The sequence below is a fragment of the Carcharodon carcharias genome, chromosome 19 (assembly GCF_017639515.1).
Source record: "Carcharodon carcharias isolate sCarCar2 chromosome 19, sCarCar2.pri, whole genome shotgun sequence".
NCBI classification, from domain to species: Eukaryota; Metazoa; Chordata; class Chondrichthyes; order Lamniformes; family Lamnidae; genus Carcharodon; species Carcharodon carcharias.
The window spans coordinates 104,657,118-104,681,764 of record NC_054485.1 but is presented as its reverse complement, the minus strand read 5'-3'; the positions used below and the strand labels follow the sequence as shown (position 1 = coordinate 104,681,764).

The 24,647-nt window shown below is 48.8% G+C and overlaps 1 protein-coding gene across 1 annotated transcript; it reads right to left on the bottom strand.

Moving 5' to 3' along the window:
• Nucleotides 1-4,649: 4,649 nt before the first annotated feature.
• LOC121291307 (steroid 21-hydroxylase) lies at nucleotides 4,650-19,901 on the bottom strand. The gene is made up of 11 exons (XM_041212380.1): nucleotides 19,676-19,901; nucleotides 18,897-18,986; nucleotides 16,495-16,649; nucleotides 16,262-16,357; nucleotides 15,053-15,163; nucleotides 14,640-14,747; nucleotides 11,880-12,056; nucleotides 9,934-10,137; nucleotides 7,819-7,988; nucleotides 6,996-7,099; nucleotides 4,650-4,915 (listed from the first exon to the last, which is right to left on the bottom strand). Exons 1-11 carry the CDS (start codon nucleotides 19,899-19,901, stop codon nucleotides 4,650-4,652), a joined length of 1,707 nt encoding a protein of 568 aa, XP_041068314.1.
• Nucleotides 19,902-24,647: the final 4,746 nt, after the last annotated feature.

Sequence of the window (24,647 nt, the reverse complement as noted above, 5' to 3'; positions counted from 1 at the left end):
TTTGCTTCCATTCCATTCAATCTCCAAGCTCAGACTGGCCGCCCTCATTTGATCGGGTCCTCCGAGGAGCTGGGCCTTCCCATCATGTAGCAGTATGTGGGCAGCACAACGTGTCAAGGATACAGCTGGGAATTGGCTCTGAATCTATTCCAAGCACTGTGGAGATAAATAGTTCTCACTGTTGTTTGACCCTGACTCTCATCCTTGAGAGAAAGGGACCGCAGATTTGTCACCAAGAAACATATTTCAGGTCGGCCTCTGGGATGCATACACAGGAATGCTTACACATGCAGGTACAGCAAGCAATTAGGAAGGCAACTGGCATGCTGGCTTTTGTTGAAAGAGGACAGTAGAGTAGGGAATTCCAACTGCAGTTGTGGGTTTAGTGAGACCAGGCCTCCAGAACTGTACTGTTTCATCTCCTTACCTAAAAAAAGACATACTTGTCTTACAGTGTGTGCAACAAAGGTTCACTAGATTGAGACCTGGGATGAAGAGGTTTTCCCATGAGGACAATATAGAATGGGTTATGTCCTATGGCAAAAGATGAAATGTGATCGAAATGAAGCATATAAAATACTGGGAGAGCTTGACAGGGCAGACACTGAGAGGATGCTCAACCTGGCTGGGAAATCTAGAATTAGAGGAAGTAGTCTCAGGATAAGACGTCTGCTATTTTGGACTGGGAAGAGGAGAAATTTCTTCACTCAGATGGTTGCGAAAGTTTGGAGTTCTCTACCCCAGACAGCAGAGGATGTTCAGTCATTGAGCATATTCAAGATTATGATCGAATGATTTTTGGACACTAGTGCAATTGAGGTCTATGAGGATCAGGCAGGAAAAGGACCAGTTATGATCTCATTAAAGCATTAAGGACAGGAGGGAGCTTAACTTAAACAGCCCAGATTTCTCCACTCACCACACGTCCATAAACAGAAAGGTGTTTTGATTTTGATTTCACCTTTTATAAGTGGTGGCATATTTCCCAACCCCTCAGTGTTGGTGTGATCCAATTTCCATTAATAACCCCACAGGAATCTCGCTCGAGAGAGGATGAATACAAAGGAATAATTTATTCACGCATGCTCAAAAATAAAAGGGGTGTCACTATGTAGCCCCCAGTGTATTCATACAGTAAACAGGGATAGAGAAAGGAAGATTTACAGGGCAAGGACCACAGAGCAAAGAATTTTTTCACTTGGGTCCAGTGTCCAGAATCAAAGTCTAAGTGGTATTCTTTCACAGGGGTCAGCAGGTTGAAAACTGATGCTGGATAATTCACATTTCCAGTAGAGTTGACTTCCATGATGAGGTAGGCATGCAGAGACGAATTAGTTTTGTAGTCAATGGTTTGGAAGTTCAAAAGGTCTTGTAGAGACAGTATAGATAGGAGCAGGCATTGAAGCCTGGACAGAGCCCCTTTTGCTGAGCTGCTGCTTGGTAGATGGAAGATGTCAGACTGAGCATCACAGTACAGCAAGACAGTATTAACTGCTTCTCCCGGCTAGGGGGCTCATGTCACATGACTCCCATTTCTCCACTTTGCTTTTGACAAAGGGTGTGTATTCCTTTGTTTGGGTTCCTGAGGTTGTTAATGTTCCAACCATTAAGAATTTGAAATTAAGATTTGTCCTAGCAGGTAGTAGACTCCAGGTGTAGATAGCCTTTGTATAACTCCCTTTGAATTTAGTCTCTGCAACCCACAGGGGATATAAACATCTCTTCAGGGATAATGAGGCACAAATTCCTTCAATACTGCCAGATTAGCTCCTACTGTTCCAAGGTCACAGCCAGACAGTACCTCAGTCATTTTAAAAGATCATTGTCCAATTTTAAAATTCTAGGATTTAGCTGTGTTGATATTCATAAAAATATAGTGTGAGGTCTTAGCCCCGTTACAAATGGTAGAACAGGTTTGATGAACTGAATGGCCTTCTCAGCTCCGATTGCTTAGGTTGTTATAAAAGCAGGAGTAAACCAGTTAGCCTCACCAGCCTCTTCCACCATTAAGTTGGATCACAGTTGATCCGTCGCTTAGTTCCATTGGCCTACGTTGGTTCTATAACCTTTAACACCCATTGCCTAACAAAAATTTAAACCTTGAAATTTCCAATTGGTGCCCACCCTCAATGGCCTTATGAGTTGAGTGAATGCTACATTTCCACTGGACTTGGGAAAAGTTGTTTCTGAACAACATTCGCGAATACTCTAGCTCGAATTTGAACGTTATGATGCCTTGTGGGCTTTCCCACCAGATGTAAGTTTCTCTCTCTCTCTCCACCCCATCAAACCCTTTCATCATCTTCCACACCTCATACGAGTCTTTTAAAAATCTGATTGCTACAAAAAGAGTAGGTTGATGAAGGCTCCTGATCCTTTTGTAAACTATCATTTTTTCCAGTACACACGTACATATAATGTATCAAATCAAGGTGCGGGTTGTCAGTGTTGGACAATGGGACACAAACCCAGTGTTTGGCCTCCAGTTTTTGCACCAAGTATTCCCAGGTCAAGAATAGCAGGAGTCAGGATTAAAGGGTAGATAAATGCGTCCAGGTATATGGGGCCGATCTATTCCCCGTACTTGCGGCTATTGGATTGTCTGGGCACAGAGAATCCCGTCCCCTTCCGTTTAGGAGCTTTAATCCTCCAGGATTGTCCTGGATTCTCCACCAATTGGAGATCAATCTCCTGGAGACTGCTGCGAGAAATCCTGGGGAAAAAAAATCGAAGAGCCAGTGGGAGGATTTGAAGTGTCGTCACTGCTGCATGGCAGGAAACACGGCTTGTGCACAGCAAGCTCCCACAAAGAGCAATCGGACAATAACTCGTTTGTCTAAGTGAGCTGCTTGAAGGATAAATGTTAGAGAATGCCTTCTGTTTATGCTAGGGGATCTGAGGGGGCAGACAGGGCCTCAGTTAAACGTTTAATCAGAAAGACTGTGCAACACTCACTGCACTGGACTGTCAGCACAGATAGGGACACAGTCCCTGCACTGGAGTGTCAGCACAGATTGGGACACACTCCCTGCACTGGAGTGTCAACATTGATAGGGACATTCACTCTTGCACTGGAGTGTCAGCACAGATAGGGACACTCACTCCCTGCACTGGAGTGTCAGCACAGATAGGGACACTCACTCCCTGCACTGGACTGTCAGCACAGATAGAGACACTCACTCCCTGCACTGGAGTGTCAACAATGATAGGGACATTCACTCCTGCACTGGAATGTCAGCACAGATGGGGACACTCACTCCCTGCACTGGAGTGTCAGCACAGATAGGGACACTCACTCCCTGCACTGGACTGTCAGCACAGATAGGGACACTCACTCCCTGCACTGGAGTGTCAGCACAGATAGAGACACTCACTCCCTGCACTGGAGTGTCAGCACAGATAGGGGCACTCACTCCCTGCACTGGAGTGTCAGCACAGATAGGGACACTCATTCCCTCCACTGGAGTGTCGGCACAGATAGGGACACTCACTCCCTGCATGGAGTGTCAGCACAGATAGAGATATTTTACTCTGCACTGGAAAGTTTGGTGGGATCTATTATGGCAATCTGCCCCCTCCGGCCATGGTGATTTCCCTGAACCCAGTGACCAGTTAGGTGCCTGCAACCCCCACACCCACACCTAGCGGTGCCACAGTGAGTAACCAATCAGCACAGTTGTTCAGATGGACCAATCACAACCAACAAATTTCAGCATGGTGCGTTTATTAAACACATGACATAAAACAATCATAATTCTAAAAAAATCATTCAAGGGATGTAGGCTTTGCTGGCAAGGCTTTTGTTTATTGCCCATCCCTAATTGCCCTTGAGACGGTGGTGGTGAGCTGCCCTCCTGAACCACAGCAGTCCCTGTGGTGTAGGTACACCCACAGTGCTGTTAGGACAGGAGTTCCATGATTTTGACCCAGTGACAGTGAAGGAATGGCAATATATTTCCAAGTCAGGACAGTGAGTGGCTTATAGGGGAACTTCCAGGTGGTGGTGTTCCCATCTATCTGCTGCCCTTGTCCCTCACATGACAGTGGTTGTGGTTTGGAAGGTGTTGTCTAAGGAACCTTGGTGAATTCCTGCAGTGCATCTTGTAGATGGTACACACTGCGGCTACTGTGTGTTGGTGGTGGAGGGAGTGAATATTTGTGGATGTTGTGCCAATTAAGTGGGCTGCTTTGTCCTGGATGGTGTCAAGCTTCTTGAGTGTTGTGGGAGTTGTACTCATCCAGGCAAGTGGGGAGTATTCCATCACACTCCTGACTTGTGCCTTGTAGATGGTGGACAGGTTTTGGGGAGCCAGGTGGTGAGTTATTCGTCGCAGAATTCTTCAATAAAATCACCCTTTGACCATCTACCGTGAACCCTATAGTTTGGCAGTACAGAGCACTGCTGTGCGCCTCGCTCTCCTCCTATCTGTTGGAATATTGATCGGACAATGATGAATAGAAAAATAAGCAAAGTCACTTAGCGCAAAATGGTCACAGAAATCAGGAGGCAAATGTGCAGAATGTCAGCCCCCTTCAAAGCCCATTACCAACCCCCATCCCCCCCCCACCCCCCACCAAGCCGCCACCGCTTAACCCCACCCCCACTACCCCTTTCCCAAACCTCCAGTCCCCCAAACAAGCTCCAGCCTTCAGTATTCATTGTGTTTAAGAGCTGATCTGCGTACAATCGATACGCGATAGGGTTTGACTTTGAGCAGAATTCCAGGCTGTCCCTGGAGGTCCGGGAGATGTCCGTCCTTCGCTGGCAGGAACTGAAAATCCTTCAGGAGATACGCCAAGAAAAGGAAGAGCTCCACCCGAGCTATGGGTTCCCCCAGACAGGTTCGAGCGCCAGCCCCGAAAGAGATGACACTCTGCACGGACGTCTCGGCATCATCTGTCTCCAAGAGACGTTCTACATAACAAAATGAGTGAATCCTCAATTTGCTGGCTCAATTTTGATTAAGGCTTGCGCTGAATTCTGCTGGGTCAGTCCCACTCCATTACTCACTGTTCATTACTGGGTCTGAATTCTGCTGGGTCAGTCCCAATCCATTACTCAGTGCTCATTACTGGGTCTGAATTCTGCTGGGTCGTCCCAATCCATTACTCACTGTTCATTACCTGGTCTGAATTCTGCTGGGCCAGTCCCAATCCATTACTCACTGTTCATTACTGGGTTTGAATTCTGCTGGGTCGTCCCAATCCATTACTCACTGCTCATTACCAGGTCTTGATTCTGCTGGGTCAGTCCCAATCCATTGCTTACTGTTCATTACCTGGTCTGAATTCTGCTGGGTCAGTCCCAATCCATTACTCACTGCTCATTACCTGGTCTGAATTCTGCTGGGTCAGTCCCAATCCATTACTCACTGCTCATTGTCGGGTCTTAATTCTGCTGGGTCAGTCCCAATCCATTACTCACTGCTTATTACCAGGTCTGAATTCTGCTGGGTCAGTCCCAATTCATTGCTCATTGCTCATTAACTGGTCTGAATTCTTCTGGGTCGGTCCCAATCCGTTACTCACTGCTCATTACCTGGTCTGAATTCTGCTGGGTCAGTCCCAATCCATTACTCACTGTTCATTACCTGGTCTGAATTCTGCTGGGTCAGTCCAAATCCATTACTCACTGCTCATTACCTGGTCTGAATTCTGCTGGGTCAGTCCCAATCCATTACTCACTGTTCATTACCTGGTCTGAATTCTGCTGGGTTAGTCCCAATCCATTACTTACTGTTGGTTACTTGGTCTGAATTCTTCTGGGTCAGTCCCAATCCACTACTCACTGCTCATTACCTGGTCTGAATTCTGCTGGGTCAGTCCCAATCCATCACTCACTGCTCATTACCTGGTCTGAATTCTGCTGGGTCAGTCCCAATCCATCACTCACTGCTCATTACCTGGTCTGAATTCTGCTGGGTCAGTCCCAATCCATCACTCACTGCTCATTACCTGGTCTGAATTCTGCTGGGTCAGTCCCAATCCATCACTCACTGCTCATTACCTGGTCTGAATTCTGCTGGGTCAGTCCCAATCCATCACTCACTGCTCATTACCTGGTCTGAATTCTGCTGGGTCAGTCCCAATCCATCACTCACTGCTCATTACCTGGTCTGAATTCTGCTGGGTCAGTCCCAATCCATCACTCACTGCTCATTACCTGGTCTGAATTCTGCTGGGTCAGTCCCAATCCATCACTCACTGCTCATTACCTGGTCTGAATTCTGCTGGGTCAGTCCCAATCCATCACTCACTGCTCATTACCTGGTCTGAATTCTGCTGGGTCAGTCCCAATCCATCACTCACTGCTCATTACCTGGTCTGAATTCTGCTGGGTCAGTCCCAATCCATCACTCACTGCTCATTACCTGGTCTGAATTCTGCTGGGTCAGTCCCAATCCATCACTCACTGCTCATTACCTGGTCTGAATTCTGCTGGGTCAGTCCCAATCCATCACTCACTGCTCATTACCTGGTCTGAATTCTGCTGGGTCAGTCCCAATCCATCACTCACTGCTCATTACCTGGTCTGAATTCTGCTGGGTCAGTCCCAATCCATCACTCACTGCTCATTACCTGGTCTGAATTCTGCTGGGTCAGTCCCAATCCATCACTCACTGCTCATTACCTGGTCTGAATTCTGCTGGGTCAGTCCCAATCCATCACTCACTGCTCATTACCTGGTCTGTATTCTGCTGGGTCAGTCCCAATCCATCACTCACTGCTCATTACCTGGTCTGTATTCTGCTGGGTCAGTCCAAATCCATCACTCACTGCTCATTACCTGGTCTGTATTCTGCTGGGTCAGTCCAAATCCATCACTCACTGCTCATTACCTGGTCTGTATTCTGCTGGGTCAGTCCCAATCCATCACTCACTGCTCATTACCTGGTCTGAATTCTGCTGGGTCAGTCCCAATCCATCACTCACTGCTCATTACCTGGTCTGAATTCTGCTGGGTCAGTCCCAATCCATCACTCACTGCTCATTACCTGGTCTGAATTCTGCTGGATCCGTCCATTTGCTTTCATCCTGATGAGCTCCAAAAAGGTTGGTGATGACATTAGTTCCCTTCTGAATAAAATAACCTGCAACACTTCAAAAGAAAAACAGTAATTAAATTGATCTTAACAATGGCTCCCCATCACTAAAAAAACAACAACCCTTGTGCTGGCAATGTCCATCTCCTGGATTAGCTTCCCTTGCCTGAGGGAATCCGACAGGTATTTTCCAGAATATTCTTACTCTGGACCTGGGTTTCTTTTCCCTCTGAGGAGATCACATGACTGCATGGGATTTGGGGTGGTGAGGGGGGTGTGGGGTGGGGGGGTGGGGTGGGGGGGGGTGGGCGTGGGGGAGGGAGTTGGGTGGGAATCAGGGGAGGGTGGGAAGTCTCTAGTTAAGTTGCTTTGACCATCACAGGGTGGCACAGGCTTGATTGCCTGATTTGTCCTGCCCATGAATTCCCTATTCTCGCACCTCAACAAAGCCTATAAGATGTCCACTCCGTCACAGGTTGCCTAATTCCAGCCCCATTATATCACTCGTCTCTGCACCATCCTCAGCTGAAGCTGAAAGCCTCATCCTCATCTTTCTTACCTCCAGACTGCACAACATGTTTATCTCATAATGAATATTTTTGTTCAACGTCAAATGAAGGAGGAATGAACTAGATTGCACCGGTTTCACGTCAGCGGAACCTCAAAGCCCAGCCAGCTCCGTTCAGCCCCATGGGGTAAAGGGGCCAGGGAGCTAAGGTGACCCCAGAAAAACGACGTCCAAACTGAGCAAGAAATGACCAGGGTGTGGAGCTACCTCGTGTCACAGGTTGTGCGGTGCAGCAGTGACAGGGGGACCACAGGTCTCAGCCGCAGAACCTCAGCAATGGTGGCAGACAGAAGGGGCAGCTCCCTCTTGTCGGCGTAGGTTGGGTAACAATCATCTCCGACCAGGTCGCATATTTCACGGTAAATCCTGTCCTGAATCTGCAGAGACAAAGGTCAACCTTCTGAAAGGGAGTGAGTTGTGTAGAGGCCAGACCACCGCATGTAGGCGTGACCTCCCCTCCCTGCCTGTTCTCACTTGGTGTCTCCCACCCACCACCCACCATCGAATCATTGAAATTTGCAGTAGAGACGGAGACTGACTCCTCTGCTAATAGAAAGGGTGGTGGTGTGCTACAGGTTACTCAGGGAGTCTGGGTTGCTGTGGCAACAAGCACTTCAACACAGCTCCAGACTACAGCGTGCATGTAAGAGGCTCCGACGTTCTTTCCATCACATGGCTGACCAGGAATCTCTCCCGCTCTTACCGCCTGCCCTTGGTGTGTGTTGGAAGGATTTGCAAGTTGATACTCAGCCTGTTTGAGTCATATTATGAACGCACCTTCCTCGGCCATCAGCTCCTGTGGTGAGGCTCGAACCCAGAGCTTGTGGCTCAGAGGACAGGAAGCTCCCACTGCACCACAAGATATCCTCTAATCGAAACAGGTCCTTCCTATCCACCCTATCTAGGCCCCTCATCATTTCATACATTGCAGTTAAAACAACCCACGCCTCTCCACTCCTTCGTCTGAGCTAAAATTCTCCAGTCCAGGCAGCCAATCTCCTCTGTGGCCCCTCCAGTGCAATCACATCTTCCTGTAATGTGGAGCCAGCGCTGTACATAAACCAATAGTTAACTCATTTTTTAGCTTCAAATCCTCCCCCCCCCCCAGCAAAATGGTAAGAAATACCCTCGGAGGTGAACAATGTGTGTGATGAATTGCCACATCTAAGGCTGGGATGGACAGATTTTTGGTGTCTCAGGGCATTATGGGATATGGGGTGAGGGCGGGAAAATGCAGCCCAAGATCCGCCATGATTGTACTGAAGGGTGGAGCAGGCTCGATGGGCCATGTGGTCTACTCCTGCCCCCATTTCTAGGCCAGGATTTTAGGATGGCGGGGTTTCCTATCCCGTCACCTGAAGAGTCGGCAGGGACACAGCCTATCCCACAGCATTTTCACACTCCAATGAGCATCAAGTGGCTTCAGGCTGGACTTCCGCCCCTCACTCAGGGGGAAGTCCCGCTTCAGAGAGCTGCCGGCTGATCTGATAGGCCAGCAGCCCTCTAGCCCATGCAGCACTGGGAAGGTGGTGGTGTAACAGAATTATTGCTGGACTAGTATTCCAGAGACCCAGGGTAATGCTCTGGAGAGCTGGGTTCAAATCTCACCACAGCAGATGGTAAAATTTGAGCTCAATGAGAATCTGGAATTAAAAGTCTGATGATGACTATGAAACCATGGCCGATTGTCATAAAAACCCATCTGGTTCACTCATCTCCTTCAGGGAATCTGGCATCCTTACCTGGTCTGGCTTCCAGACCCACTGCAATGTGTTTGACTCTTAACTGCCCTCTAAACAAGGGCAATTTGGGATGGGCCTAGCCAGTGATGCCCACATCCCATGAATGAATAAAAAGAAAAGCTGCAGTGGACAGAGGAGGAGCTTCCTGAAGGTGTCAGACTGGACAGAAAGGTAAGTTCTTGGGGTCCCAAGGGGTAGGAATGCTTAGGTGGGGGGGGCGGAATTGGGGTTTTGGGGATGGAGAGAGAAGGTTCCAGCAGCAGGCGAGAAGCCCATTCCTTCTATTTCATGCTCCACCCACCCACCCACCACCCCCTCCCCCCAACCCCCAAAATCCCACCGGCAGGGGGAGTGAAATTCAGGCCCTTGTGTTCAAAGGCTGAGCACAGTGGAGTTACCAGAAGACTGTTGAAGACAGGAGAACATTCATCCCCCATCTCCAAGCTGAGGCCTGACTTTGTAACCAGTGTATGAAAACAGTCGTTTCAAACTACCTTAGTGAAAAGGAATGGAGGGACTGCAGGAAATGACGATGCTGCTTTGAACAAGGGCCATGTACAGTTGCTGGGCTGTTACTCACCTCTGGCCTCTGAATCAGGAAGGCGATTGCCCAGCCCAGAGTGGAAGATGTTGTTTCTGTTCCGCCCACAAACAAGTCCACAATCACCATGTGAATATGTTCCTCTGTCACCTCCCCCAACTCGGTGGTGCCTTTGTCCTGCTCCCAGAAATACTTCATCAGCGCATCCGTGCTATCTCGGATCTTCCCCTTCTGAAATGTCTCCTAGAACACAAAGCTCAGACTGTTACATCGCCTGTCTCCACCACTGCCTCCGCTCATCCGCTGCCAAAACCCACAAATGTAACTTTGGCATCTCTAGATTTTGACATTCCAATGCTCTCCTGGGAAGCCTCCCATCTTCCACCCTCCAAAAACTTCAACCTATCCAAAACTCCACCATCCTGAGTTCTAATTCACACCAAATCCCACTGACAGCTTCACTGACCTACATTGGCCAGCAGTCTGACAACGCCTCAATTTGGAAATTCTCATCCTTGTTTTCCAATGCTCCCAAAGCATTGCCCCTCCCTACCCCTGTATCCTCTTCCAGCCCCATAACCCTCCGGGATCCCGGTGCTCCTCCAATCCCGGCCTCTCGCGCATCTTTGATTTTCTTTTCCCTGGCCAGTGGTGGCCCTGTCTTCAGCCACCCGGACCCTAAGCTGGGGAATTCCCTCCCTAAACCTGTCCCTCTCTCTACCTCCCTCTCTTCCTTTTAATTCTCAGATGAGACGTTAATGCAAGGCCCAGTCTGCCCTCTCAGGTGGATGTAAAAGGTCCCATGGCCGCTCTTTCAAAGAAGAGCAAGGCGGTTCTGCCTGGTTCAATCCATCAATCAACATCACTAAATAACATTACCTGGTAATTGCCCCATTGCTGTTTGTGGGATCTTGTTGTGCACAAACTGGCTGCCGCTTTTCCTACTTTACAATGGAGACACGTCAAAATTACATCATTGGGCTCTCAAGTGTTTTGGGGCAGCCTAAGGTGATGAAAGGCGCTATAGAAATGTAAGTCTTTTTAAAACTTTTTTTTTAAGATACCTCTTAAAGCCTCTTCAACCAAGCTTTCGCTCACGTGTCTTAATATCTCCTTATGTGGCTCCGTGTCAAATTTTGTCTCATAATCTCTCCCGTGAAGCTCCTTAGGATGTTTCACTATGTTAGAAGGTGCTATATAAATGTAAGTTACTGTTGTTACTTCTTGGGCTGACTCACGAAGATGCTGGGACCAATGGGAAAGCTCTTTACTGTATCAGTATCAGACTTTAATTCCTCACATTCTTTATCTTCTCTTACCATTGAGGGACTCAAGGGTGGCATCTCCACCTGGGATCCCATAAACACTGACATAGGTCGGCAGGAATGCTGGAGAAGCGATGCCAGGTTATATGAGGCCCGGCATTTCGCAGAACGACGCGCCACCCACTTCTGCCAAAATGTGCTTCGCCCCCTCCTGCACCAGCATGGCATTTACCTTCCATTCTCCTCACAGCTGACTGGCTGACATGGTCAGTTAGTGTCACCATTGGGCTGCATGGGGTTGTACACCAGTGAGACTGTTCAAACCCATTTCACCACTTCCAGCCACCCTGCCTAAGGTAGGAGCTGTGGCTCAGTGAGTACGTGCGTGTCTTTGTGTCAGATAGTTATGGGCTCGAATTCAGATCCTGGGAACAAAGCGTAGGCCTGGGGGTCAAGGGATGGGATTTTTGGGGTTGCGATTTCAGAAGCAGCAATGGGGGCCATGGAGCTCGGGCTGATTTCTGGCAGTTGCCAGGCCCCTTTAAATCCGTGCGCTCTTGTTGCTGGGTGTGGCCTAATGAGCTGCCGTCTGAGGCCTGACTGCCGCTGCCAACCACGCCCCCACCGCACCAAAGCACTGTCCCACCGCGCCCAACCACGCCCCCACCGCACCAAACCACACCCCCCACCGCGCTCAACCACGCCCCCACCGCACCAAACCACACCCCCGCCGCGCTCAACCACACCCCCGCCGCGCTCAACCACGCCCCCACCGCCCCCAACAGTTGAAGCCTCCGCCGCGCCCACACCTGCTCCGTAGCTCTTCCACCCCGCAATGCCCTTCCGGTGCAGTAGGAGGCGATCTTTTGTGGTTGTTCGGATTGTCAAAGCACATTTCTGGGACCAGGGAGGTAGAGACTTGTCCTGTGGGACGCTGAGCTTCACTGGACCGGGAATTGTTTCTCCTGCATTCCTGCATCTAGCAGAACAAGGGCAGCAGGTAGATGGGAACACCACCGCCTGGAATAGACCCTGCAAGTCACTCACCATCCTGACTTGGAAAGATATCCAGTTCCTTCACTGTCACTGGGTCAAAGCCCTGGCACTCCCTCCCAAACTGCACTGTGGGTGTACCTACAGCATATGGACTGCAGCGGGTTCAAGAAGGCGACTCACCACCAGCTTCTCAACGGCAATTGGGGATGGGCAATAAATGCTGGTCCAGCCAGGCCCGCAAAATCAGTAAAAAAACATTTCACTCTGCAGTCACACAAAGTCTGAGACTTTAAAATGGGGCCACATCAGGAAAATGTTTTGGAAACACTAATCTAAATTTACGCTCCCAATGCAGTACCGAGGGAGTGTAGGGTAGCTGCAGGTATTGCCTTTTGGATGAGACGTTGAAGTGAGGCCTTCTCTGCTTTCTCGGTAGGATGTAAAGATCCCACAGACCCCATTTTGAAAGAAGAGCAGGGGCTGAGAGAGGACAATGTTTTTATTTCAGATTTCCAGTTTTTGCTCATTTTACTTTCTCTCCTGACGTTCTCTCCGGAGACTCTGGCCACTGTTCGGGCGCAGAGGAGTGGCCTTAATCTCAGATCGACCCACCCTGCTGATGGGACTGAGAGTAGGAGAATGGCCCCAACGCTTCCAATCCCTATACACAGACAAAATAATCACTGCAGAGCAACCTGATCTCTTGTGGAGATCAAGCCTCAGGGACAGAGGGCGACTTATGGGAAAATCCAGGTGACGCTGCCCATGGTCGCCCTCCTATTCATGTTAACGGGTGAAAGATCATAGACTCCATGACAATCTCTTCCTGAGAAGCCACTCCCTTGTGAGGCATCCACCCAGCAACCTGCATCACCCACCAAAGACATGGGACGTCAGGAAATTCTTGCCAAGGTCTTAGAGCCCAGCAGGAATTATTTTAGCCTGTATCTGTTATTGTGGGTTTAGGGTCGTAGAGTTATACAGTACAGAAACAGGCCCTTCGGCCCATTGTGTCCATGTCAGCCATCAAGCACCTATCTATTCTAATCCCATTTTCCAGCAATTGGCCCGTAGCCCTGTATGCTATGCTGTTTCGCTGATCTAAATACTTATATGTTGTGAGGTTTCCCGCCTCTACCACCCCCTCAGGCAGTGTGTTCCAGATTCCAAACGCCCTCTGGGTGAAAAATTGTTCCCTCTGAACCTGCCCCTTGCCTTAAATCTACGCCCCCTGGTTATTGATACTTCCACTAAGAGGAAAAGTTTCTTCCTATCTACCCCAGCTATGCCCCTCATAATTTTGTATACCTCTATCAGGTACCCCCTCAGCCTTCACTGCTCTAAGGAAAACAACCCTATCCTATCCGGTCTCTCTTCATAGCTGAAACACTCCAGCCCAGGCAATGTCCTGGTGAATCTTGTCTGCACCCTCTCCAGTGCAATCACTTCCTCCCTATAGCATGATATAGTAGTTTGTCTCAGGAGACATTGGTTCTCTTACTCGAGTAGAGATATCTTTCTGCAGGCAATGGTCTTTCCTTCAAAATATTTTCTTTGACATTACTAACTTTATACAAGGTTACAGGACAGCTGGAAATAGCTACATCTCCTCTCCAAGTTGCTTCTCACTCATCTGCTCTCAGTGAGTGACACTTTCTAAATGGGGAGAGAATTCAGAAATCTGGAGTGCAAAGGGACTTGGGAGTCCTGGTCCAGGATTCTCTTAAGGTTAACTTGCAGGTTGAGTCAGTAGTTAGGAAGGCAAATGCAATGTTGGCATTTATTTCGAGAGGACTAGAATATAAAAGCAGGGATGTGCTGCTGAGGCTTTATAAGGCTCTGGTCAGACCACATTTAGAATATTGAGAGCAATTTTGGGCCCCGTATCTCAGGAAGGATGTGCTGCCCTGGAGAGGGTCCAGAGGAGGTTCACGAGAATGATCCCAGAAATGAAAGGCTTAAAATATGAGGAACGTTTGAGGACTCTGGGCCTATACTCGATGGAGTTTAGAAGGATGAGGGGGGGGATCTGATTGAAACTTACAGAATACTGAAAGGCCTGGATAGAGTGGACGTGGGGAAGATGTTCCATTAGTAGGAGAGACTAGGACCTAAGGGCACAGCCTCAGAGGAAAGGGAAGACCTTTTAGAACAGAGATGAGGAGAAACTTCTTTAGCCAGAGAGTGGTGAATCTATGGAATTCATTGCCACAGAAGGCTGTGGAGGCCAGGTTAATGAGTGTATTTAAGACCGAGATAGATAGGTTCTTGTTTGGTAAGGGGATCAAAGGTTACGGGGAGAAGGCAGGAGAATGGGGTTGAGAAACTTATCAGCTATGATTGAATGGCGGAGCAGACTCGATGGGCTGAATGGCCTAATTTCCACTCCTATGTCTTATGGTCTTATGATCATGATGACCTAGCTCCTTACACATATGCTCAGTAGCTATTATTAGAGTTAACTCTTTGCTCTGCACTGGGTACTGTGGAACGGTGCTCACCCACCTTGTGCCTCTCAATCTGCTGCCGCACGAAGGAATCTCGTTTCTCCACTGCCTTTTGAAAATCCTTCCAGGCAGAATTCGGAAAATGCTAATGATAATCACACGGGGAAAAGAAACCATTCAATGCATGAATATCCAACGTTATTCATAAACAGCCAGTACGTGGGAACTCCAGTGCTGTGTAAGGACAGCATGGGAGATTTTGACAATCAGCAGTCAATTTTAGATCAATCCCAAATGCTCTCTCCGTTGAAATCTAGCTGCAGAAAGACGCGCCAATCTGGTACTCACAAGCAGCCACACTGCCGACTATTATAGACAGTGTGATGCTCCACAATGTGAACACAGAGATAGAGAAAGTGACCATGAGGTGGGACCTCTCATCTGTCTTACCTGCAGAATGGGAAATAAGTCGAGAAGGCTGATCGAGGGAGACCCCCAGAGACTGACCAGTTCCACCAAGCAGTCATGTATATTCTGCAGCTCGGGATCATTCTTCTCATACTGAAATCAGTCAAACAATGGAATATGACAGATCACAACTGACCAACCACATGCTAGAGTTTGCCAACACGGAACCTGTGTGTGTGTAATCCATTGATCAACACTGACCCTGTGTGTGTGATCCATTGATCGACACTGACCTTATATGCATGATCCATTGATCAACACTGACCCTGTTTGTGTGATCCATTGATTGACATTGACACCATGTGTGTGATCCATTGATCAACACTGACCCTGTTTGTGTGATCCATTGATTGACATTGATCCCATGTGTGTGATCCATTGCTCATCCCTAATTGCCCTTGAGAAGATGGTGGTGCACTCTGAGGGTTGTGAATCCTGCAGTGAGTAACTCACCTTCTGACTCCCCAAAGCCTGTCCAGCATCTACAAGGCAAGAGCCAGGAGTGTGATGGAATATTCCCCTCTTGCCTGGATGAGTGATCCTCCAACAATGCTCAAGAAGCTTGACACCATCCAGGACAAAGCAGCCTGCTTGATTGGCACCACATCCACTAACATTCAATCCCTCCACCACCAACACACAGTAGCAGCAGTGTGTACCATGTACAAAATGTGCTGCAGATGCTCACCAAGGATCCTTAGACAGCGCCTTCCAAATCTACAACCATCTAGAAGGACAAGGGCAGCAGATAGATGGGAACACAACTACCTGGAAGATCCCTTCCAAGACACTCACCATCCTGATTTGGAAATTTATCGCTATTCCTTCACTGTCACTGGATAAAAATCCTGGAACTTCCTTCCTAACAACACCATGGGTGTACCTACACCACATAGACTGCAGCAGTTCAAGAAGGCAGCTCACCACCACCTTCTCAAGGGCAATTAGGGATGGACAATAAATGTTGGCCCAACCAGTGAAGCCCACGTCCTGTGAATGAATAAAAAAAGTCAGAGAGGTGGGTCACCATGGTAACCAGCACCAGGATCATTGGTGTTAGTCACTGTTACCCCTCTCTCACCTACAAGGATAGACCAGCCCATTGAGCAGCAGTGTTAGAGAACGTAACAGGGACTGTTTACTGAAACTGCCCAGCAATAAAATGACATAAATATCTTTATAAATATTCACCGCTGTGCCAAAGATTAGGGTGGCGATGACATTACAGATGGACATGGAGAAATCTTTAGTTGTGTACACTGGCGCCCCCACGTAGCTCTGGAATGCCTAGGGGAATAATAAAGAGAGACAGTTATTAAAAGAATATGCTCTCCCCAATTTGGTAAAATGCAGGTAAAGTCACATCAGGTGAGTGTGGCCTGATTCATCCCCCTATCTCCGTATGGGAACATTCCTGTCTGTACCTCACACAGTCTCTGAGCCTCTTGTTCCACCACAGACTCAAGGCCCATACTCCGACTCCGCTGTATCGCATTGTGAGCCAACTTCTTCTGGATCTTCCAGGCTGTGGTGTAATCTCCGAGGGACAGGTCCTTCCCACCGAACGATATGAAGTTTCCTGCAGTAAACAGAGGCAGCTAAAGGCAATTAGGCCAGGGAGACTGGGGCAAAAACACAGCCCGAGCTGGAAAACACCGAGCTGGAACATACTGAGCATCCTGCCCATACTCAGCAGGACTGGATACTGGGCCGGTGAATCAAGTTATAGAGTCACTTATGGAACAGAAGAAGGCCATTCTGCCCATTGAGTCCATGTCAGCTCTCTGTAGAGCAATCCAGCTAGTTCCATTCCCCCAACTCGAACCCCTGTAAGTTCCCGTCCAATTTCTTTTTGAATTAATTGACCATTTCCACTCCCACCACCCTCATGAGCAGTGAATTCCAAGTCATTGCCACTCGCTCTATAAGCATGGTCCTTCTCAGATCCCATCTCTTCCCAAAACCTTTTCCTTGCACCAACAGCTAATGGGAAGAGTTTTTCCTTGCCTATCTTTTCTAAGTCTGTCATAATCTTGCACACCTCTGTCAAATCTTCCCTCAATCTCCTTTGTTACAAGGAGAACAGGCCCCAGTCTTTCCAACCTAACCTTGTGCTAAACCCCACCCCCTACTGCTCCCAATCCCTGGAACCATTCTGGTAAGTCTCCTGAGCATCGTCTCCAAGACCCTCAGTCCTTCCTAAACGGAAGCCTAACAGGGGGCTGATTCTTGATCTGTGTAGGAATCTATCACACTGAAACAGATGCAGAGAGTGCTTTAATATGGAGCAGAGACTTGGGGGGAGGGGGTGGGTGGGGTGGGGTGGTTGTGGGGGGGTTGGGGGGTGGGGGTGGGGGTGGGGGCGGGGGGGGGGGGGTGGCGGCGTAGTGGTGATGTATTCCTCTCCTCACTGCCTGGACTGAAGCCTGCTCTCATTATCGAATCCTCCTGACTTTCATTGCAGGCAGTGTTTTTAACAGTCGGGCACTCCCCTCCCCCAAATCACCAGCCAACAGTGAAGATGAACACGTATCCTAGGTTACCAGGCCTGAACCACACATTGTAAGGCCATCAGTTCCCTCCTGGCTGTATCTAAGTGTACCGAACAGGGCTACAGGGTTTCTCACTCTGCAGTATCTCAATCCAAAATTAACAACACAAGGGATATTAGATCCCAGAAGTGTTGCTGATCGCAACCCGGTCAGTCCTCATGTGTCAGGAGACAGAGGGGTTGGATGAGCAACTTTCGCCATTCAAGCTGATCCTGTCCACAGCGACCATTTCTGCTCAGGCATTTCCTGGATAGAGTTACAGGGTAGCGTTGATGATTGGAAGGCAGTCTGATTTCCGTCCTGTTCCTAAAGTGAATGGTGTGAATGAGTAATGAGACAAGAAAGAAGGAGGAAGGAAAGATATTAGTTTGGGGGAAGAGAGAGGAAGAGAGAGAGAGAGAGAGGGAGAGAGGGGAGTCAAGTAGAAATGAAGATTGAATAGAGTGAAGAGAAAAGAGAGAGAGAAGAGGAGAGCATGAAGAGGAGAGAGAGTGAAGGAGAGGAAAGTGGAGCAGCGAGATAAGAGGAGGAGAGTGTGAAAGGGTGAGAGAGTAAAAAAGAAAGAGAGTGAAGAGGAAAGGGGGTGAAGAGAAGAGAGGGTGAAAAGGAAAGAGAGAGAGAAGAGCAGAGGGAATAGAGAGGAGGAAAGTGGAGCAGAGGGAAAGAGGAAAGTGGAGGAGAGTGTGAAGAGGAGAAAGAGGTCAAGAGGAAAGAGAGAGAGAAGAGCAAAGAGGGTGAAGAAGAGGAGAGGGAAGAGGAGGAGAAGGTGAAGAAAAGAGAGAGAAAGATTGGAATGAGAGAGCGAAGAAAAAACAGGGTGAAGAGGTGAGAGAGTGAAGAGGAAAGCAGAGGAGAGGTAGAAGGGTGAGAGATGTGAATCATTGCCTAAATGATTCTAAGTATGTGTTAGTATTAGTATTGGGTGTTAGCCCTGGCATATGTGGTAATTCTGCTCTAACTATAACTAAGGTATGTGCTGAAAGGCTGCTGATTGTGGGTAACCTTCTCAATCGAATGGGCATAGCCACCATCTCCTGATTAGCATGGATAGACAACCAGTTCAGGGGGTATTCCTAACATTGACCCTCTGACCTACTCCTTATTACCCCACACAGATTCAGCCCCACTGGTTTGAGGAGTTCAGAGGACTGCTGGCATTCACCCTTTGAGGATCTGACACTATCGCAAAAATAAATCCCAAAAACACGAACTAAATCTTGACTCCCTTCAAAGTGGCAGTGGAAAGTGCAAAGTGATTAAAACAGGCCTCATACCTATAAATGTCTCAGGTCGCCCAGCAAAGTCTGACGATCTCTTCACCAGTGCCTCCTTAATCAGTTCCGTACTGTTTAGCACAACGATTTCTAAAATGAAGTAAAAGCCTTTGAACTTTTCAATAGGAATTTTTACAAAGTATTTACAGCACAGGCCATTCAGCCCAACTAGCCCCAAGCTGCTGTTAATGCTCCACTTGAACCTTATGCCAGCCCACTTCATTTCACCCCTATCAACACATCCTTCAATCCCTCTCTCCCTCATGTGTTTATCCAGCTTCCCCTTAAATGCATCCAAACTATTCACCTCAATCACTCCCTGTGGTAGCGAGTTCCACATTCTCACCACTCTCTGGGTAAAGAAGTTTCTCCTGAAAATCCCATTGGATTTATTAGTGACTATTTTATGTTGATGGTTATAATATGGAGACCAGCACTGTGCACAGCGCAGATCCTGGCTCCGGGGAACTGATTAAACATAAGGAGATGGAATATATAGGGGAAATATATTAATGTGATTCAGCAAAAAACTTAGAGGCTGGTTCTCATTGATTAAAAGGTGCCTGGGACCTTGTAAAGGAAGTATTTACACTGAGAAAAACTACTTATTTTTCCACTGACTATAAACATACTCCTATTTATTATCACAAACACTAACACATTACTAGTAATGTTCACACTCTAATCTGGTTACTGTCCCCACTCTCTCTATCATTTACTGTGTCCAAAGATATCTCAGTATTGGCAGCATTCCCCCTACAGTCTCCCAGATTGCCTACCTTGTCTCCATGTCCTCAGTCTGTAGATTGGCCCGAATCTCTTGGCCAATTTGGTGAGGTGGATGTGGAGATTTTGCTGTCTCAGGTCCTGCAGGTTGCCTATGAACGGCAGTGAAGTTGGACCAGGCAGCTGCTGTTGGCTTCGTTGCTTCTGGAACCTTCCATGTCTCCAGAATTTTAAGGTGATTAAGAGAGAAAATAAGATGAGCAGGAAGATAGTTAACATGGTGAGGTCTTATCAGTGTGGTAGCAGCTGAAGTCTGCTGTGAGATGTGGCTGATGACAGAGTGATACGCAGTGTCCTTCACACCGAAAGGGTCAGCCCAGCAGCACAGGCTAGGGTTGCTAACTGTCATCAGATATATTCCTGGAGGTGTCATCACATGACTTGCCTATTAGCCAGCCAACACATCCATCCTTGTGCCTTCCTATGCCAATTCAAAAGCAAAAAAGGCTCATTACCCAACACAGTCAAGCATCTGTCAGCCAAACATCTGGAGAAGAGAAGTGTTCAAAGGAAATGACAAAAAAATGATTTATTTTTGAACGTCCTGATGATTTATCTGCGGGTTGCACACAGCAGTGTCCTGGAGATTGATCTTCAATTGCTGGAGACTCCAGGCCAACCCTGGAGGGTTGGCAACATTACTGCAGGCTGAGGGCAGATTCAGAGCAGATTTTTCCATTCTCCCCACTCAAAACATTCCTCTTTCCTTGCAGACTAATCTGCATCCCTCAGTCTCTCACTCACCCATCAGTCTTACAAAGATCTCAACTCTTCACTCCTTACCCACCCAATCCAAGTATTGTTGTAAGCATGACCACTGAGGCCTTTCGGCCCATTCTATTCCATCCACCCAGAGAGACCCTGATGTTGCCACATTGTAGCCTCCAACTATTTCCTTACTTCTGTCCTTTATTTAATTGCACCCTTTGGAAAAGGGATAGGTCCATGCCCTGTAGCAAGACCTGGACAACACTCAGGCTTGGGATGACAAGTGGCCAGTAACATTCTCAACACACAAATGCCAGGCAATGACCATCTCCAACTACCAGTCTGATTGACTGGCAACCCATCCAACTTTCAACATTCACTCCCTCCACCACTGTTGCACAGTAGCAGCAGTGTGTACCATCTCCAAGACGCACTGCAGGATTTCACCAAGGGTCCTTCGACAGCACCTTCCAAACTACCACTACCATCTAGAAGGGCAAGGGCAGCAGATGGATGGGAACACCACCACCTAGAAATTCCCCTCCAAGTCACTCACCATCCTGACTTGGAAATATATCCCATCGCTGGGTCAAAATCCTGGAACTCCCTCCCTAACAGCACTGTGGTTGAACTTATGCCACATGAACTGCAATGGTTCAAGAAGGTGGCTCACCGCCACCTTCTCAAGGGCAATTAAGGATGGGCAATGAATGTTGGCCCAGCCAGCGAAGCCCACATCCTGTGAAAGAATATATGAAAAAACATGGAGGACTTCAAATATCCTAATATAGACAGGGATAGCAACAGTGTAAATAGCAAGGAGGAGGAATTCCTGAAATACAGACTAAAGAACTCCCCTGATCAGAGTGTTTCCAGACCAGTGAGGAAGGAAGAATTGCTGGATAGAATTCCGGGGAATGGAATGGAGCAGAGTGGGACTTGCACAATCTGGATAATGAGCCGAAGGTTGTTTCACACTCAGGGACAAACTATATCTCCAGCATCAATTTATCTTGTGTAACCTCACAGGGTCAGAACAGAGGGGCAGCTTGTCATACGTCAAGCGGGACAGGAGGTGGGAGGGGTCAGGGTTTGAGCCAGACCCATCGTCATGATAAACATTCCCAAGACAGGAAGGATGAATGAGGAGAGACAATGTTAAAGGGGGAGCAGGAGCACAGCAGAGGACAGCAAGAAACATTTGCCTTCTTTTAGCACCTGCCACATCCTCAGGATGTCCCAAGGCTCTTCACACTCAATGAATTACTTCTTGAAGTAATGTGGGAAATAGGGCAGACAACATCCACACAGCAAGATCCCACAAGCAGTAATGACCAGATAATCTGTTTCTTTGTGTGATTTTGATTGAGGGAGAAATATTGCCCAGGACATTGCTCTTTTTCAAGATAGAGGCCATGATACCTTTTACAACATCCACCTAAGGGAGCAGCTATGGTTTAATGTCCCACGTGTAAATGGCACCTCCGACAACACAGCACTCTCTCAATACTGCACTGATATGTCAAGCTATGTAACCATGAGAGGTCCCTAGGAGACCCAAGCTAATCCATGCGTCTCTCTCATCCTCCAGGAGGAGTACATCAGGAGCATGGAGCCTGCTGACCTAGCTCTATGCCTCATGGCTTACAGAGAGCAGAGACGAAGGAGAAGAGAGCGACAGAGGCACCTGACTAGGCAGAGGGAGAAGCAGCACCCTCAGGAAGAAGGGGCAGGTGGGGCTCCTGCGCACACACTGCTGAAGAACCACAAGAGCCATTGCTGGTTGGCACCTAGATAGACCCAGGGTTTACAGATGGCACTTGTCATTCCTGCAGATGACTGAGAGCCGGTGCCACCGAAGTCTGCGCACGTTCAGGGAACTGGTCAGTCACATCTGCCAACTACTGCAGGATTTGGCACCACGGGGACATGGAGGGCATCCACTGCCAGAGGCTGTGAAAGTGACTGTGGTGCACAATTTTTACACCAGTGGTTCCTTTCAGGACTTCACAGGTGACCTGTGTGGGATCTCACAAGCCTCCAGGAACAAGTGTGTCCAGGAGGTCACAGACGTCATCTTTGCGAAGATACAGAACTTCGTGCATTTCACCCGGGATCAGGAAAACCAGGAAGCAAGAGCGCTGGGATTTGGGCAGATCTCAGGTTTCCCCACAGGTACAGGGTGCCAATGACTGCACTCACATGGCATTTAGATCTCCATGGCAACAAGCAGTCAACTATGCCAACCGCAAGGGCTTCCACTCACTGAACGTTCATCCTGCAGGTCTGTGCACAGTTCCCAGCATTTATTGCCTACCCCTAATCACCCTTGGGAAGGTGGAATGTTGAAAATGAGGTTCCAGTGCTGGGACTGGTCTGGTGGAGCCCTGCAATATAGCCCGCAGAGGGTGTCACACATCGTCATCGTCTGCTGCGCCGGTTACAACCTGGCGCTGCAACGGGGAGACGAGCTGGCTAAGGAGGAGATGGAGGAGGACTACTCCGATGAGGAAGTTGTTGATGGGGATGAGGGTGAGGCAGTCCCCGAAGGTGTGGATGAGGCCATCACATTGGCCAGACGAAGCAGGCACGCTCGGTGGGCCTCATAATTGCTAGACTCGTGGAGGATGATGATGACAGGCAGTGAGGAGACACCATTGATCCTCGCATTGTATCTGTGAATGTTTGACTCATGTCTGGTTGGTAGCAGTGCACATACCCTCTGTGATAAAGCTTCTGTCATGGAGACACAGCGGATGCCCATAGTCCCTCCATTCCAGGAGAAAGATGACGACATGCAGTGGGGACACCCCATTCATAGCTTGTCTGAATGTCTGACTCCTATCTGGCTGATGGCAGATCACTTACTCTCTGTGAACAGGGTCATATCATGGAGACACAGCGGGGAAACTTTAACTTCTCCTGAACCTATGGCACCCTTCATGAGCTGGACCCTTCGAGACCACACTGTCACCAAACACAGATGCTGATGAGATGAGGGGCCAACTGCATCTCAAAGCTGCTGAGAGCACACAGAGAGAATGATGGAACTCTGTGCTGCTGGCCCAGGGCATTCTGGCAGCAGTGATAAGCCTCACCGGAGTGTAGGCATGACTAATGTGACCAGTGACAGTGAAGGTGCACCATCAGTGTGCTGGGAAGGTTGCAGAAAGCACAGGGAAGAGGCCCTGGACTGGGGCAGCTGCTTTAATCTTGTGTAGGGACCATGGTTTCGCATCTGAGTGACACAAACACTACTCATCAGAACAAGGGGCCATAGGCAAGGAGACATTGTTGAGAGTTTATTAACAAAGTAAACATCTTGTACAAGTGATTAATGCCTGTGCCCACGTGGTGAAACTACATCTTCTTAACTTTCCTAATCCTGCTGCTACATCTTGGTGCTTCCCGGACATCCACAACGGAGGTGGAGGGAGCCTGCTGACTGAGATGCCTAGTCTGTGATAACCTTTACGGCCATCCTCTGGATTGCCGAGACCTGGAGGGCCCCGGCCTGCATTCGGGGTCCTGTTGTGTGGCAGTGGCACCCTCCTCAGCTTGTGGAGCTGGAGCTGCTGAGGTCACAGGAAGAGGGGATTCAGACTCCCAGAGCCACCTGGGTGGATGACCCCAGGTTGCGCACCTGCTGATCCTCCTCCCTACGGGTGCCCAAGAGCCCATGGCTGCTCTCCTTGAGGAGGCAGGAAAGCTGGAGCGAGATCGAGCTAACCCGCAACCTCTCATGTTGGAGGCCAACGATGGCATCAGCAATGGAGTTCAGCCCTTGCAGAAGTGCAGGACCGAGTCCTGGGCCAAAGTCTCTATGGCAACCACCATTTGGCCAGCGTTGACCTCGGTGTGATGGCATGCCGGAATGGGCCAGGTTTCGCAAGGGCCGGTGCTATCACCTCAGACTCCTTCACTGTGTCTTGCAATCTGAGGAGCACGGCGGACATCCCTTCCTGATGTTCCCGAGCTTGCCTTTGCAGCTCCAGAAACTGAGGTTTGACCGAGTCCAGAGGCTCATCATCTGACTCGGACTCAGCAGATATCTGGCCTCCAGCAGTCCAGCGAGTGCAGGAAACCTGTGAAGTCCCTGCCGCCGCCTGTTGTGGATCAGACAGTGCGATATGCTCACCGGATTGTGATCCCAGGCTAGTCTAAAGCTAGGTCCCACCGAGGTGTGTGTCTCTGCGCTGCTGGAGAGTGTGGGTGAGCGCTGTGATGGGTCTACAATGAGGGTGTCATCAGATTCTT